Raw genomic sequence first — 18,561 nt, 5'->3', positions numbered from 1 at the left:
GCAGACTCCTGGCCGTCTGCAGTTACTGCTTTTTTCCGTGGGGAAACTACCCAGAATCAAGGGTGAGCCACCGCAGTAACTGCATTTTCCTAAATAACATTTAAAAAATAATGGAAACATATTTTTTTCCTAGGTATTGTTAGACAACTAGGTATGGTGCATAATCATACCACAAAATTATTTTTGAATGTTTCTGTGTTTTTAAAGAATCTGCAAAAAACACAAAATCGCATTTATCTCAGCTCAGCAGTTATGCAGTTACTGCTTTCTTCCGTGGGGGGGCAGACATGTACTGACTGGAAGTGATTATCTAGAGAATGTCGGGTTCATGGGGTCAAAGGTCAGGAGTCAAAGGTCAAGTGCAAGACTTCAAAATTTTACTATTACCCTGATATTTATGCAATGCCAGCAGGGTTATTTTTTTACACTTGGTGTATGCGTGTGTAACCTAATAGAAATTCTCTGGAAAGTTTTTTTTTTTTCTCTTTTTGCCTCAAAGGTCAAAAGGTCAAAGATCAAGTGAAAGTGCTGGACTAACTTTTTCCTCCATATCTCGGAAGTGGCTCAAGTTACCTTGAAACTTAGTACATATTATGCATGTTCTACCTGAAAGTAATTATCTTATGAATTTTAGGGTCAAGGGTCAGATGAAAATGGTAACAATTTACTATTCAATTCAGAAATTGCACTTTTTCTCCACACCTGTACCTTGAAAATTACTCAATGCCTAAATGTATGAATGGGTCAAAGTCAAGTTAAAGTCCTTAAATCCCTAGATACATGCTCTCCTATTCATCCAATTAAACCTACGTCAAGGAAGGTGAACATTCAACACATTTGTGACAAACTTGTCATTCCAATATTTTGCCAATTTTGTGAAAATGTAATCACACAGTGTCCACATGTACTATCTAGACCTATTGGGAAAATCATGCATTATGGCGGAGGCATACCAGTCGCCAAAGTGACATTTCTCGTTAGTATTGGCAATCTCCTAGCCTGAAGTTGTTGTTTCTTTTGAACAGGTTTTTTTTCCTCTGTTTTGTTTTTGTTTGATTGTTCACCTCATCATTCTCTTTTTTTTTTCTCTCCCCGTCGAACTTATTCATTATTATAATTGTAACTATTATTATTATTATTATTATTATTATTATTACTGTTATTATTATCATTATTATTATTATTATTAGTATTATTATTATTATTATCATTATCATCATCATTATTATTATTATTATTATTATTATTATTATTATTATTATTATTATTATTATTATTAATTATTTACTTATTTTTCAAGGAGAGGTCCTGTGGCATAGCGGATAGACAAACTTTTGAATGAGAGATCTTTGCCTGAAAGGTACATCTTTCTACAATATGTTTTATCCACACTGCTCCTCTTTGTCCATGTATTGAAATAAGACCTTGCTATGTTTTTGTATAAAAAAAAAGAAAAGAAAAGAAAAAAACAAACTAATGAACTAACCAACTAACAAATCAACAGGCAAAGAGTAATCGTCATGATAAGAATGGTAATGATAGAAGGACCCTTAGGGAAAGCAGTATTGAAAAAGTAGATGTTGCCTTTGACAATGCTGCACACTGGCACTGGTCTGACGGTCCCTGACCAGTATTTTTGTCGGGAAAGGACCAGTAAAATAATGGAAAAACTGGGTACCTATTGGTCCGACAGACGGGTCGGACCAGTAGAAAAAAAAAAAGGGTTAGTGTGCAGCCCTGCCTTTGATACATTTTATGAGACCAAGTTATCCTCAATTTGTGTTCCACAGGTGCCCAGTTCCATCAGAAGCCCGTACATTTGAAAATCACATACCACAATGATGAAGAGGACAGCTGTAGCAGCTCGCAGACTACGGAAACGGAGAAACCACAGAAAAAGGTAAGTACTACTGTAATTGCTTGCTACTTGCCATGTACTTGTAGCAAAAGATAAGACTGTTTTCTCCAGTACAGTGGACCCCTGTTACAACCGACGAAGTCCTTGGGATTGACAATTCTCTTTCGATGTATTAAAATTTTGTTAGATCCGAACAAATAAACAAAAAAACGTAAAAAAGCACAGAGTGGATAACATTGCGGCCCGAATTTGTACTTCGTTGTAACCGCAATTTCATTATAACCGTGTTCATCATAATGGGAGTACACTGTACCAGTATTGTTTTGAGATATTGCTAGTAAAAGTGTTAATGTGTCTGATGCACTGTTCTTCATTTATTTGATATGAATATGAAAACATAGTTTTCATCATAAAGGGATTGTGTGAACCCATGTAGACCTAGCAAAGGGCAAGCAGCGTGCCGGTGGGGCAGGTTGAAATGTACATTTGTAGGGCAATTGCCTATTTGTGTGGAAAGCAGGCAAACCCTTTCTTTCATGTTGATTTCATTCATACACTGTAAGGGTTCAGAAAGTATTTATTGTCCCTTTTTTCTGCTCGTTTTGCTTTTTGTTTATATGAAATGTACCTATAGTCACTCCTGTTGCATTTTGGAATGTTTAATGTCATGTTAGCACGAAGACACATCACATCCAGTTGACAAAAAAGAAAATTAAGCATAAAGTGAGTACAAAGGGAAGGAAGTTTATGTACAAATATGGGAAAGTAGCAAAAATCTAAGAAGAAGTTTTGCTTCAGTTGAAGATAGCTACATGTATGGATGATCTATTTCAAATATTGTGTTACAGCGGACATCGGGGGATGACCCCACAGCTCTGGCCATCCTTCGTCGTCAGCCGCTGGATCTGCAGCACGGTTACCGCATCCTGCTTGACCTAATGAGTGACCGCTGCTACTCGTTTGCCTGGCCGTTCATCGAGGCGGTTGACCCGGTCAAGCTCAACCTCCCAGACTACCACGATAGGATCAAGAAGCCAATGTGGCTGGGAAAGAGTGAGTTTTATCAATGATCTCATCTTCCTCAGTACATCGGTAGTCTAGTGGATATGATGCCTGTCTAGTAATCAGGAGGTCGTGGGTTTGAATCCCACAAAGAATGTACCTGTATGTTGTTGATTTTATCATGGTTATTGTTATTCTCAAACACTAATTGGTCGGTGTTTATCATTGATGGAGAGCAATTTGTCGATCACTTGCAATATTAACTAGACTTGGAATTTGTCAACACTATTTGGAAATCAACGATTCAAATCCTGATCCCAATAGGCATGGCCATAAATGTTTCATCTGCGTTTAGGGGATATTTGCCGTGTGATGTTTGGATTCTCATTTAGAAAAGGGAGTCAGATCGATTTGAGTCGGATCGATTTGAAACTTGGTAGAAATATTCCTTGACATTTCAGAAATCCGATCTGTGTGAAAAAACGGGAAATTTCTATTGCATATGAGCTGTGCGTGCGTATATGTGCGTGCGCGTACGCGTCCGTCCGATTTTTTCAATTTTTCAAAAAATGCTCTAAATGGTCTGAAACGTGTGCAAAAATATTTTGAGCTCGATTGGAGCATACAAATACTTCAACGCGCGCGTACGCGCACGGTTTAAGGGTACAGATGAATTTTGAGAAGATGAGTAGAATCAGCTTGATTTGAACTATACGTGACTTAAATTTCATTGAAAAATTCCATTCCATTAATTAGATATTAGTGAGAATGTGTTTTCATATAATGACGTCATAGTGACGTCATGGTCGACTGATCACTATGATTTTATTAGATTTGTCGTCTTTGGGACATGATACATATATGGTATAAATTTGGCATTGATAGGATGAGGACTTTCTGAGCTAACCTCTACACAACATTTGAGGAGAAAGAATTTTTTGTGACAACGGGAAGTTTAACACTAGACTCGGAATTTGTCAAGACTGACAAATTAGGTGATCCGATTTTTTTTTTTTTCATCAATGATTCGAGTCCTGATCGCAATAGGCATGACCATATAGGTTTCATCTGTGTTTAGAGAGTTTGGCCGTGTGATATTTGGATTCTCATTAAGAAAAGAGAGTCAGGTCTACCATCTTTGGTACCAAATTCGGTATACACTATAACGAAGATACAGAATGGAGTATATATGACAATTGACCCAACTTTGCACAGCCAAGATGGCATCTGAGCAAAAAGTAGTTATTTTGTAAAATGATTCTTGTAACATGGTCTTTGCGTGTGCAAAATATTGGAAAGATAGGACATGTATTCGCCAAGATACAGGTTGAAACATTTATGACCTTTGACCCTAATTTACATACCCAAGATGGTGTCTGATCAAGTAGTTGTTATCTTATGAAATAATGTACGTGACATGAACTAAACATGTGCAAAATATGGGGATGATAGGGGCTGTTTTTCTTGAGTTATTGCAGAGAACGTTGCAGATAGAAAGAAATATCTCAATACATCGAAGATAAGTTTGATTTCAACCAAGTTTTTTGATGTGATCTCGGCGTTATATGAAAAAAAATAAAGAAACTGACGACAGCTCAAAGTCTCAGCTACAATATATTAAAATCTGGGAGAAATTCACAGAAGAGTAAGTGAGCTAGTGCTCGATAAAGACCGTCATGTCAATTTTCATTTCCAGAAAAATTCCCTCCCATAGAGATAACACGTAAACTGCTTAAATTTGACAAGATTACATAATATCCATTTTCACGAGGTGAAGACATCATCCGATTAAAACTTTGATTAACAAAATTTAAAGAGTATTAAATTGGCTACAACATACTAAAATCTGGAAGAAATTCACCCAAGGGTAAGTGAGCTAAACGTCGATAAAGACAATCATGTCAATTTTCACATCTAGAAGAATTTCCTCCCATAGAGATAACACGTCATAACGAAGATACAGGAAGAAGTACATATGACTTTTGACCCCATTTTGCACAGACAAGATGGCATCTGAGCAAAAAGTGGTTATTTTGTGAAATGATCCTTGTAACATGGTCTTTACGTGTGCAAAATATGGTAAAGATAAGACATGTATTCACCAAGATACAGGATAAAACATTTATGACCTTTGACCCTAATTTACATACCCAAGATGGTGTCTGATCAAGTAGTTGTTATTTTGTGAAATAATGTACGTGACATGAACTAAACACGTGCAAAATATGGTGGTGATAGGATATGTTTTTCTTGAGTTATTGCAAAGAAAGTTGCAGAAAGGAAGAAATATTTCAATACATCGAAGATAAGCTTTAATTTCAACCAAGTTTTTGGATGTGATGCCGACTCCGTATGAAAAAACGAAGGGCACACTTACGATAGCCCAAAGTCTCAGCTACAACATACTAAAATATGGGAGAAATTCACCGAAGCATAAGTGAGCTAGTGCTCGATAAAGATAGTCATGTCAGTTTTCATTTCCAGAAAAACTGCACTCCCATAGAGATAACACGTAAACTGGTCAAATTTGACAATGTTACTTTTAATCCATTTTTACGAGGTGATGCCGTCATCCAATCAAAATGTTGTTATTATATGACTGAAAGACCATTTAATAAGCTACAACATATTGAAATTTGGACGAAAATCAACAAAATAATAAGTGAGATACGCTTGAGTGAACTTAAAATTTGATAACGTCATTTTGAAAATTTGCTTTTTTTACTTTATTAAGAAATTTGATATCTTTTCATCATTTTTCCAGCATCGCCAACCCATGAAATGATATGTACAACTCATCAGCTTTCAGAATATGTAAAGAAAATGGGGGGTCACCGTCCATCCTGACGAGTAAAATCGGATTTAAAATTGGCAGTTTTTTGGCATTGTTGCACTGTATATCGCCATTGACGCGCGCGCGGAATTTCAACTTTGACGGGCCCGTATGACGTCATATTGAGTCGGATTGACTTGAAACTTGGTAGACATATTCCCTGACATTTCAGGCAGGCGATAAATGTGAAAAAACGGGAAATTTCCATTGCATATGAGCTGTGCGTGCGTATATGCGCGCGCGCGTACGCGTCCGTAAATTTTTTTCAATTTTTCGAAAAATGCTTCAAATGGTCTGAAACGTGTGCAAAAAAAATTTGAGCTCGATTTGAGCATACAAATATTTCAACACGCGCGTACGCGCACGTTTTAAGGTATAGATGAATTTTGAGAATATGAGTAGAATGCGCTTGACTTGAAATATATGTGACGTAAATTTCATTGAAAAATTCAATTCCATTAATGAGATATGATTGAGAATGTGTTTTCATATAATGACGTCATAGTGACGTCACGGTCGACTGATCACTTTGATTTTAGTTCGATTGCCGTCTTTCGGAGACGATACATATATGGTATAAGTTTGAAATTGATAGGAAGAGGACTTTCGGAGCTAATCGATGCACAACTTTTGGGGAGAAATAAGAAGAAAAAGAAGAAGAAGAAGAAGAAGAAGAAAGAATCCGTACTAAAACAGAAGGTGATCCGAGAGGATACTCGGATCACCTAACTAGAAAAGTACTCACGAGATCACAGACCTCCGCCATGCCAACAACTCATTTCCACCCAATGGGCATCAAATTTACCAACATAAAAGCCTGTTGTTACGCCATCAGCATCCAGCTTTGTAGTGCCTTTGCCAGAGCAGAGCAAACGTTTCTGGTGGAGGTAACAACTCAGTGCAAAAATCATTACTTTGAATGCAGTAGCTGCTGCTATAAAGGAATCAGAACCACCTTTTGCTATCCATTAGAAGCTTCGTGTTCGAGTGGACATGATCCCTGTCTAGCTATCAGGAGGTCATGGGTTTAAATCTCATCAGTGTGTGTGCCCATGATTTTCATCATAGCTACCGCTCAAACACAAAATAATCGGTGTTTATTTACATTGATGAAGGGTAATTTGTCCATCAGTTCTAATCTTTTTTGTTCAACACAATCAAACTTACTAGAACACAACATACACCATGTACTTTGCAAGGACACACTAGCCTCACCCTTAGCTTGAACACAGTGCTCAGATGATGAACTTTCCGATGATGTCATAATAGCTTGCATTGGTAGAGGAATGTGGTAGAAGTCTTTATATTCAATTTTTTCTTTTCCGTCCTTTTGACCTCGTTCTCAGTTGAGGAAAAGTTTGAGGAGTGCGCCTACCCCTCTATCGCCGAGTTCGTGGCTGACGTGCGTCTGATCCTTGAGAATTGCTACCGCTACAACGGCCTCAGTCACCCGGTCTCCCGGCAGGCTGAGACGCTGGAGGCACATTTTGAGCGCAAGCTGGGTCTTCTCTCAAGGTAGCGCTCACTCGTCGCCGCAAGGGCCTCATTCATTTGATTGTGATGCAATATTCTATAGTCAACATAGAAGCCAGTGTATACTGTAAAAGAGAAATTTTTTACTGCGTAGAAATTTTTTACACAATAAGAAACTGGTGCAAGAATAAAAACATGCGAACTTGTAGACGTGTTATAATGTTACTTATGTTACATTGTATGTTTTGATCGTGCGGAATTAAAAACACGCAATATTCATTTTACCAGACTGAGCGTGAAAATCTATGCTTTTACACTTATTTTGAGCAAGTTATCCACAGTTAGTCTGTAATAATTGCCTTCAAACAGACTTGGTAGTAGACTGCTTCTGTAATGTATTTAAATTCTATTCATGCTTTCTTCACAAACGATTAACAACCACATAGCTTGCCCAACCTAGCTAGCAACTAATGGTGAACACTTAAAGGGAACATAAACCCAAAGAGCAATTTGGGTTGAGTGAAAGCAGTAACATTAGTAAAACACATCAGTGAAAGTTTGAGGAAAATCGGGCAATCAATGCAAAAGTTACGAATTTTTAAAGTTTTGGTGTTGGAACTGCTGGGTAAGGAGACTACTAGAGGTTATGACGTATGAGTGGACTATAATATAAAGAAAATATAAGGGAATTTAATAAAAATTCATTTTTCATGAAAATTACACATTCCATCAACTTGATACTGACATATGTTAGGGGTATAGCAATTATTCTCCCTGCTTTCTGGAAGCGGTTTGTCAAGTACTCTTTCATTTTGCTAGAAAAGTAAATTTTTGTGGAATTCCTTTTATATTTTCTTTATATTGTTGTCCACTCATACGTCATAGCCTCTAGTAGTCTCCTCATCCAGCGGTTCCAACACCAAAATTTGAAAAATTCATAACTTTTGCATCGATCGTCCGATTTTCCTCGAACTTTCACTGATGTGTTCTACTAATTTTAATGCTTTTACTCAATCCACATTACTCTTTGGGTTTGCGTTCCCTTTAAGTGAATTCTTGCTGAAGAAACTAAATAGGAGGGAACAGGTGAATAAAGAGGTTCGTTTCTGGACTTCAGTCGCTTCAAGCAACAAACTTTGATGCTTACCACCAAGTATGTACATTATTTAACACTGCCCGATTAGCAGTATGTGTGGTGGAGTGTTTGCATTTTGAACTGTTGCTGTTGATAATTTTATCCATTCTTTCTTTGTATTTAACACTGCCCGATTAGCAGTAAGTGTGGTGGAGTGTTTGCATTTTGAACTGTTGCTGTGGATAATTTTATCCATTCTTTCTTTGTTTTCTTTTCTTTTGATGCAGGCACATCAGAGAGAAAACTTACATGTTTTCATCATCCGACTCCTCTTCGTCAGGTAGGTCCCAAGGTAGTTTATGCTATGATTTGTGACTGTGCATCACAAAACCAACAAAAAGTTGCATGCATTGATTTTGTGTGGGGACTGAAAATTCGTAAAATGGGTCAACCTAGCCAATCTTGAGTTTTTCATATTTTCTGAAAGAGCAAGTTTTCTTCTACATTATGCTAAAGTTTGGGATCATGAAACGAACAAGAAATTGTATTTTTAGCAGTTTTCCTCAAACACTTTTTTTTTGTAGAATAAGGTGATTAGGTACATCTTTATTGAGTCCCCTATCCATTTCTTAAAAACCCTGTAAACACTCTTCAATTTTAACTCTAGCAACTTTAGAAGAGATGATGCTTCTGCTTTGAAAGTTGGCATTTATAATGACAGAATGTGTTAATAATGCTTGTTTAATTTCAGCTTAATCTGATAATCCCTTCATTGTTGTTGCTTCAGTGGTTTACATCCTGTGTTTTGTCCTTTTCATCGCACAGGTAGCATGGCTTGGTATAGATTAAACGCCTGAATAGACCCTGTACTTCAGAGCCTCTTTTCTCAGTTCACACTTTTCCAGAGTGTGTGCTTTCTTTCCAGTATTTAGGTAGGTTAGGGGAGTCCATTTGAAATGAGTTAAACATCATTTCAAAGCCGACAGTCTGCTCTTTCAGAATCTGCTCTTAACTGAATATCCATGTCTGGCGACTTTTTGTTGGTTTTTATGATGCAGGATCACATTTGTTTTACCAGTGTACTCAGTGTCCTGATAGAGTCTTCCAGACGACTGTAAACCTATTCATATTGCTAAAAAATTCGAAATGTAACTTTGGTGCAAACCTTGAAAATTTTATATTTTAACAAAATTCTGTCTGAACTTAAAAAATCGGAGAAAAGAAGAGGAAAATCAGGCAATTTTTGTACATTTTTGAAAAATTTTGACAAAACTCCTTGAACTTGAGGGGTAGTTTTCTATTAAAACTGAACATTGATTCTAAATTTCAAATTGATACAATCATTTTGATAGCAACACTTCTCTTTTAAAAGGAGCATGGAGTCGATTTCAATAAATGTAAGCAAGAAGAGGACCTGAGATGTTTTCAGATAGTAACTATTTAACGCATTGAATACCAGTCCTGAGTATACTTCGGCAGGTGTCTATGGAAAATGTGTCCTAAAACAAAACCAGCTTGTTGTTAATGGGTTAGCCTCTTTTTCTCATCCTCTCTGACTCTTGCTTCGTCAGGGAGGAGGCGTTTCAGTCAGAGGATTTTAGACAGCAACGCCGCATGAGATGTTTTCAAACTATATAACGCATTGAATACTAGTCCTGAGTATACATCGAGAGGTGTCTACGGGAAATGTGTACTATAGCAAAATCAGTTTGTCCTCAATGGGTTAGCCTCTTTTTCTCATCCTCTGTGACTCTTGCTTCGTCAGGGAGGAGGCGTTTCAGCCAGAGGATTTTAGACAGCCACGCCGCATGCGATGTTTTCAAACTATATAACGCATTGAATACTAGTCCTGAGTATACATCGAGAGGTGTCTACGGGAAATGTGTACTATAGCAAAATCAGTTTGTCCTCAATGGGTTAGCCTCTATTTCTCATCCTCTGTGACTCTTGCTTCGTCAGGGAGGAGGCGTTTCAGCCAGAGGATTTTAGACGGCAACGCTGCATGAGATGTTTTCAAACTAAATAACGCATTGAATACTAGTCCTGAGTATACATCGAGAGGTGTCTACAGGAAATGTGTACTATAGCAAAATCAGTTTGTCCTCAATGGGTTAGCCTCTATTTCTCATCCTCTGTGGCTGTTGCTCTGACAGGGAGGAGGCGTTTTAGCCAGAGGATTTTAGACAGCAACGCCGCGTCGACGCCCGTCGCCAACATGGTGCGTCGGGACCTGGAGGACGAAGAGGAGAGGCTGCGCAAGCAGAAGATCATCGAGAAAAGGGAGGAGCTGGAGCGACTGAACAAGAGAACGGAGGAGTGGGAGAAGGAGGAGCTCCTCAAGGAACCCTACAGGACCCAGCTGAGGGCCATGTGGGAGGTGAGGTGGGGGGCGGGGTCACATGAAATTGGATGTACATTGTAGATACGTCGTTTTGCCATCTCAAGGCCGATAAGAGGTTTCAGGGGCTGGCCTTGTAAATAGGCATTCAGACCTTGGGAGATGAATGTTCAACAGCCATCATCCTACAGGACCCAGCTGAGGGCCATGTGGGAGGTGAGGCGGGGGGGCGGGGTCACATGAATATATATGTAGACTTTGGTTGATGAATATTCAGCAGCAAACAGCGGGAGATTTAAAATATTGTAGTCAGGATGGGGCGAACCTCATGAACATGTATTCAGACCTTGGTTGATGAATTTCAGGAGCAGTCAGCGAGGGGTTTAAAGAAATTATTATCAATCAGGGGCAGGCCTCGTGAATATGCATTCAGACCTTGGTTCATGAATATTCAACAGGAATAGATGGGAGGACACTCGTGTGACTGTGGGCCTTGTAAATTTGCATTCAGACCTGGGTTGATGAATATTCAACAGTAATCGATGGGAAGTTAGTCAGGGGGAGGGGGGGGGGGAGGCTTGTAAATATGCATTCACACCTTGGGAGATGAATGTTCAGCAGCCATCAGTGGCCGTGCAGTTAGGGGAGGGCTTCATGAATTATGTATTCAGACCAAATCAACATGCAGTTTTTGTTCATGTCCATTTTTGTAGCATCGTGATGAAATAGCCCTTCTTCCAAAATTTTCCCTCTTATCTCTTTTGGAAAAGAAAGAAGGAAATCATTCTTTCAAAACTGAAGTTCACTACACATGCTTGTGCATACCCTTACATGGTTTGTTTAACAGATTTAATCTTTCACATTCATTGAACTCAACTTCATTACACACCACATTGACTATCCATGAACCTACTATTTACTATTCTACTTCACCTTTCTCTCTTGTTGTTGTTTTTGCATCTGTCCACTCATGTTTGTTGTTGTTGTTGTCATGTCTTTATCTAGATCCCAGCCATAGGCCAGTTCCTCAAGCTCTGTGGACCAACGCTGCTGCTGCCAGAGTTCTCTCTCTGTGAACTAGAGAGGGCATTCTTCCTCCCACAATCCAGCCAGCTGCTTGCTTACATCTTCACCCACATGCTGACAACCAGATTTTACAGGCCTAGGTGAGCAGTCTCGTATGGTGATCCCAGTTTGATTGACGTTCGCAGTATTGCGTTACATTTATCATGCAATATTAAACAAATATTGAATGGTCGAGAGCAAGGGCGGATCCAGGAATTCTGTAAGGGGGTGGGGGACTAATATTTCTGATGCCACCTCCGTGTTTCATTTCATTTTCATCTTTTTATTATACCCCCGCCAAACGAAGTTTGAAGGGGGTATATAGGAATCAGCGGGCGGTCGGGCGGCCGGGTGGGCGGTCGGGCGGTCGGTCCGTTGCAAATCTTGCGTCGCGAACTACTTCCTCAGTTTTCAACCGATTCCCATAAAACTTGGCACAGATGTGTTCCTTGGGTTGTAGATGTGCAAGACGTATTTTTTGACAGTACCCAAAAGTACGTTGCCATGGTAACGGCAGATTATGGGCAAAAATGGGTACAAATCTTGCGTCGCGAACTCCTCCCACAGTTTTTGATCAATTTTTATGAAATTAGGTACAGATGTTCATCTGAATATGTTAATGTGCAAGACACATATTTCTGCAGTGGCAAAAAGTGCGTTGCCATGGTAACGGCATGTTATTGGTAAAATATAGGGCAAAATGGTTCATGGCAAAACTGCTTCATCAGTGTTCTTCCAATTCTCATGGAATTCATATTGAATGTTTGTCTTAGGATATAGGTCAGCATGACACATTTCTTGACAGTGACAAAAAGTATGTTGCCATGGTAACAGCTCACATATTATGAGCCAAAAAGATCTTGGGGATTTAACTACTTCCTCAGTTTTTTGACCAAAGCTTATGAAATGTTGTTTTGACCAAAGCTTATGAAATGTTGTTTGGCGGGGGTATAACCAGTCGCTGTAGCAACATTTCTAGTTTCTTTTGTTTTAAAACAAAAATAAAAGGGGGGGGGGGACGTGCGCCGGTTGCGCCCCCCTCTGGATCCTCCACTGAAGAGTGTGATATTTCGTTTTGTTTTGTTCTTTGTTCAGATGTAACAAATGAAAACTTCTATCCTTTGCACCAAATTGTTCTTCTAAATCAGCTAAACATGTTGCCCAGTTGGGAGAAGAGTTTGCATTTGATGGTTCATCTTCCAAAATCAAAATGTTTATCTATCTAATATCGTTGCATACACACCCGCAGGATGTGATGACATCTGATCGCCCGAGTTATGTGTGTAGTTCCAGTCAAATTGGTAGAATTATATTTATATTTAGGCCAATTTTTAATGAAATTTCTGCAATTCTGCTTGTGTGAATTTACTTTCTTTGTCAAATTCCAAGTGAACACAGAGTTGAATTGCATTTGAAGTTTGAACTTTTAGCGACTTTTGTTCCAACAGGATTGCTGGCAAGCAGCCGATGCCGTACCCACTCTGGCAGGAGAGACTCAGGAAAAAGTTTGATGTCTGGTTTGCCCATTTCAAGGAAGAGGGCGCCACAACACAGACGGTAAGCTGCTTACTCACATTCTTCAATACTGCATTGATTGTGCACCTGTCTTTGGTTTAATTGCACGGAAACAAGCCACCAAATTTAGGAAAACTTTCAAACATACCAAAATATTTGCTTTTGTACCATAGATGCAACGAGTATTGTTTCGAAGACTGGAGATCTTTGGATTTTATTGTTTCACAGAAATACATGTACTTTTTCCCTTTCCACTGGTATCATTCATGATCGCAGTTTAACCATTTGTTAGAATGTGAAAAATGAGGTAAAATCTTCAGTCCCGGTGATGTGGTTATAGCAGGGTTGCCCAGTATTACTGTATGACCCTTTCCATTTCTGTACCTAAGCACTGAACTGTACCCATGTAAACACCCATTACTCACAAGGGCCATATTCCGTCAAATGTTATGAGACCCACACCCTCATTCAGGAATTAATCCTCTGAGTGTTTTGAAAGCCAATTGGCACAGAAAACCCCATAGCATTGTGCACACTGTCCAAAGTCCATGGTACAAAAAGGGTTATGAGCTCTATCCACTTTAGCACAATACTCCCATTGATGAGCCAGGTCCAACATGCTTGTTCTTTATTAGATTAATAATTATCACGTTATTTGATTTTTGTAAAAAAGACCAAAAGAAGTTACTCTAGATTGCTCATTTTGTGTTTGTTGTCCTACGCTCTGCTTCTCTCATCACACCAACAGGTTGCCCGGCAAATCTACATTCCAGTGCGGTTCTTTGAGGTGCTGGGCGAGACCAACCCCCTGGTCGGCCGTGAGTTCCACGACCTGTCGGTCTACGAGAGAGTCTGGGTGACCAAAGGCCTCTGTGACCACTTCTTTGTGAGTTTGCCTTTGCCAAATCTTAGCTCAGCAAAGCAGGAATGTTTTAGGTAGTCTTATTTAAATTCATGATTCTTTCACGGAGTCCCATGTGAGTCTGTATGTCCAAGGGTTTTTTATCATTGCTGTTTCTCAAACACGGAGTACTGTAAAGCAAGATATATGTGACCCTGCATCACAAAACCAACAAAATGTCGCCAGACATGGATTTTTAGTTAAGAACAGATTCTGAAAGAGCAGACTCTAAGCTTTAAAATGATGAATAACTCATTCAAATGGACTCTCCTAGCCTATCTAAATATTGGAAAGAAAGGCCACACTCTGGAAAGTGTGAACTGAGAAAACAGGCTCTGAAGCACATGGTGTATTCAAGCACTTGATCTTTACCAAGCCATGCTAGCTGTGGGATGAATGGAACAAAAAACAGGATGTTGACTACCAGAGCAACAACAAATTAAGGGATTATCAGATTAAATTGAAATTGGGCTTCATTAACACATTCTGTAGATGATTAATGCCAAATTTCAGTGTAGTAGCGTTATTCTTTCCAAAGTTATAAGAGTTGAAAGTGAAGAGTGTGGACAGGGTTTTTAAGAAATGAGAAGATGGTTCTATGAGAAACACCTAGTCACACTATTCTACCAAAAAGTGTTCGAGAAAAAACTTCTGAAAACACAAGTTTCTGTTTGATTTATGATCCCAAATTTTGATATAATATAGAAAAAGACCTGCTCTTTCAGAAAATACGAAAAACTCAAGATTGGTTTGGTTGACCCATCTCACCTATTTTCAGTCCTCACACGAAATCACTGCATGCGACTTTTTGTTCGTTTTGTGATGCACGGTCACATATTGGCGGCATGAACCTTCGCGACTTGCCAATGGTATTCAAAGTATATCGTGTAGACAAGAGCTTTTGCTTGCATTTTAATTCAACAAATCTTGACTCTTGCGAAATTCGCAAAATTGAAATGCCCGTGAATATTCCTCTTTTTACACAACCAGTAATCAGTGATTATTGATGTTGGTGAAGGAAAATTTATCAATAGTTGCATTAAAATAAACATGACACAGGAATCATTAATTAGAAATCATATGTACAGTACCCACTGCCAATATAAATAAGAATCATCACTGGTTATCAGTTAATGGTTTTAACTTCAGTGGCAATCGAACCATCCCTAACTGCGAAGTGGTGTATATTTAGGGAATCTGTGAAGGTTGTGCATGGTTTGGTGCAGATGATAATATCTGCATGGAAAATGAGGATGGGGAGAGCTTTTTTTACCAGGTTTACTGGAAAATACTGTAAAACGAGGAATGTTCGCGCGCATTTTAATTTTGCGAATTTCACGCTCGGCAACATAGCGAAATCAAAATGCACGCGAACGTTCTTGCCCACACAGTATGCATTGGACGCCAGTGGAAGGTCGCGAAAATTTCATGCTGCGAGAAAGACCATCAGCTCCAATTCGCAAAATTTTCATGCCATGAATATATCGTGTTTTACAGTATAGACATCGTGCCTGAATTTGAATAAAGAAGTCAACCGACCCAATCTGGTGCATGTTGAGATTTCAGAATGCCATGGAAGACACGTTGCTTTGAATCCATTCGTTACCTGCCCTTTTTTTTCATTACCTTTTTTTTCATTACCTTTTTTTCCTCATTTTATTTATTTATTATTTTTTTTTTTGCTGCTCTCCAGGAGACAGACCTAGATGCATACTCCGGCATAGTTGAAGAGACATTCCCAGAGGACCAGCGTCCCAAGGTGCTAGGACAGGACGCAGATAAGTGGACGTTCCTTTGTTTCCCCCACTTCATGGATACGGACCTGAGGATCTACAGACAGGCTCGCTTCAAGGAGGACAAACATAAAGACAAGGTAAGGGTGTGGGAAGAGGTCACTGAGGTCATAGGTCTTCACAATCAGAGGTCATTTTGAAGCAATCACTGTCACTCTTTTGTAGTATTATCAAAGATCCTACACTCCATGAGATGATCAACTCTCCCAATTTTACTCGGCCGCTGGTGAAACGGAAGTGGCTGCCGTCCGCTAGCGTTGAGCGGGTATAGATCAAACAAGCGTTAGCCTTTAGCTATGGCAGCTTGCAATAATTTGTGGACGTGCACAGTCACAGTGAGTGTAGCGACCTGCGAGCGGAGATGAGCGAGCTGAGTGCGAGTCTACCACTCGCTGTGACCAGGGAGATGAGACGAAAACTTACTGTGCACAGTCTTTTGGAAATTGAAATAATGATAAACCCGCCCATGGGTTGGTGTAGCTATTGATGCAGTTTAATGCAATGCACCAATTCTTGGGTTTACTCATGATTCTTTACAGAAAATTCCTTCTTCTTTGTCTTCCTTGTCTTGGTCCTACACAAAGATATCGAGAAATGGAAACTTCACCCACTCAACGCTAGTTAGCGCACTTCTTAAAAATCCCACAAATCCACTGAGAGTTGACCATCTTAGTGTAGGAACTTTGGCATTGTCAGCATTACCAGTATTATAATGATTGTTTCAGTATTGGTATCATTATTCTTATCATTGTCAGTATCATTATCATTACAGTTATCATTATCATTATCAGAGTCATGGACATAATTGGTAGGCAGGGGCTACTAAAACTTGATGTCTGGCCACCAATTTTGTGAACAGTTTATCTTTTGTTAGCCCAATCAGCCAACTAAGATTCAAAGTGGACTGTTAAATGTTTCTTTTTATTTCAGGCTAATACATTACCCTTCGTGCTAGTAATATTTCAAACGTAAATATTTTCATTGGTAACTTGAAAGGGCCACCAGAGAGAGAGAGAGAGAGAGAGAGAAAAAAAAGCATACAAAACTCAGTAGCAAACACAATGGCAGGATTATTGGATAAAGCTGCAATTTTTTCACTCATTTAAAACATTCTATTCATGACAACTTCAAAATTTAGATGCAATGGCATTGTCCTTTCTTAAATTACGTAGAGTTGAAGATGAAGAGTGTTGACAGGATTTTAAGAAAAAAAAAATGGACTTCCAAGTATAATAACACTTTTCAAGAAAAAGATGTTCCAGAAAATCGGCAAAAAATTACAATTTCCCATTTGTTTTGTGATCCCAAACTTATGGAATGTGTAGAGGATAAATTACTCTTTCAAAAAGAAAATCAAAAAAGTAAAATTATCTAGGTTGACCCTTTTCAAATATTTTGAGTCCTCACATAAATATGGGTTTTGCGATTTTGTGATTTGCGGTCACATATGTCTTGCATTTCTCTGACACTTGTGATGTGCTAAGCATCAGTTGTCAGGACTGTACAATGTCATGGCCTTGTGTTTGTCTTGATGCAGAAGGCAAAAGATAAGAAGAAACCGAAAGAGGAAGAGCAGGATGCAAAACCTTCTCCCGCCAAGAGAGGGCGCAAGCCAAAGGCGGCTACTCCACAGACTGGTCCCACAGCAGAAGGTACTCCTGGTCCAAGACCAAGGGGTAGGCCACGTAAAGATGGCTCCACTCCATTGCAGGCCGTCACTCCAAAACCTGGTGACACATCTCAGGGAACTCCAGGTCCTAGACCAAGGGGTAGGCCCCGAAAAGATGGTTCCACTCCATTGCAAGCAGCCACTCCAAAACCTGGTCCCGCATCTCAGGGGGCTAGTGGTCCTACATCTCAGGGGACTACTGGGCCCAGACCAAGGGGCAGGCCAAGGAAAGATGGTTCCACTCCATTGCAAGCAGCCTGGAAGAAGGTATGACGTGTAAATCTCTTTAGGCGCGGTCAGACTGGCAAAAAATCGGGAAGATTAAGTTCGCGATCTTTAACCTGTGGAGGACGTGTCCCGAATATACTCGGGCAGGTGTCTATGGGAAATGTGTGCAAAATCAGTCCGTCCTCAACGGGTAAAGACCTCGAAGTTTTGCCAGTGTGACAGCAAACTTCATGCAAAACTTCTCGCAAAACTTCCCACTCCAACTAGGGCTATTTCCCTCACCCGCGCCAAACTTCTTGATCTATTTGTGAGCGGTGTCTCTAATGAGCACTGCTGTTGTCATGTGCAGATGTGCATTTTTATGTCAATCACTGTCAATTGGATCAGACGGAGTGCTCTTTCTTCTTTCTTGCTCGCGCGCACCAATGACCCGAACTTCTGGATCAAGAAGTTTGGCTGCCAGCGTGACCGCATGACAAAAAATTGGGAAGACTTTGTGATCAGTTGTTCCTGCTGCATCGTTCTTGTGTATACCAGTTTGAATAACATGCCTTGGGCCAAGAGTTTTTTTGCAATCTGCCCATTAACGAGATGAGCACACACTCGCCCAAATCATATGACGACCTCTTCATCCTGTGTATTAGCCTACGTATATCTCATACTATAGCTTACATAGGAGCACTGTATTCTTTCAAATTATTTTTCTAATGCATTGAGTGTTTAAAGGGATATTCCAGACGATTTTCATAATTTCACATCATGTAGTACATAAATCTACAACTCCATGTATAGATTTGTGGAATTTACTGTG

At 39.4% G+C, this 18,561-nt stretch overlaps 1 protein-coding gene across 1 annotated transcript in view; it reads left to right on the top strand.

Moving 5' to 3' along the window:
- LOC140246928 (uncharacterized) overlaps nucleotides 1–18,561 on the top strand; it is a 41,083-nt gene that overhangs the window by 7,078 nt on the left and 15,444 nt on the right. The window contains exons 3-12 of the mRNA XM_072326248.1: nucleotides 1,791–1,900; nucleotides 2,707–2,911; nucleotides 7,040–7,208; nucleotides 8,529–8,581; nucleotides 10,395–10,618; nucleotides 11,585–11,745; nucleotides 13,093–13,201; nucleotides 13,908–14,045; nucleotides 15,754–15,933; nucleotides 17,391–17,789. Coding sequence (XP_072182349.1) covers nucleotides 1,791–1,900; nucleotides 2,707–2,911; nucleotides 7,040–7,208; nucleotides 8,529–8,581; nucleotides 10,395–10,618; nucleotides 11,585–11,745; nucleotides 13,093–13,201; nucleotides 13,908–14,045; nucleotides 15,754–15,933; nucleotides 17,391–17,789 — 1,748 coding nt within the window. The remainder of the gene's footprint in view (nucleotides 1–1,790; nucleotides 1,901–2,706; nucleotides 2,912–7,039; nucleotides 7,209–8,528; nucleotides 8,582–10,394; nucleotides 10,619–11,584; nucleotides 11,746–13,092; nucleotides 13,202–13,907; nucleotides 14,046–15,753; nucleotides 15,934–17,390; nucleotides 17,790–18,561) is intronic.

Source organism: Diadema setosum, chromosome 3 (assembly GCF_964275005.1).
Source record: "Diadema setosum chromosome 3, eeDiaSeto1, whole genome shotgun sequence".
NCBI lineage: Eukaryota > Metazoa > Echinodermata > Echinoidea > Diadematoida > Diadematidae > Diadema > Diadema setosum.
This window is presented reverse-complemented; position numbering and strand designations above follow the sequence as displayed.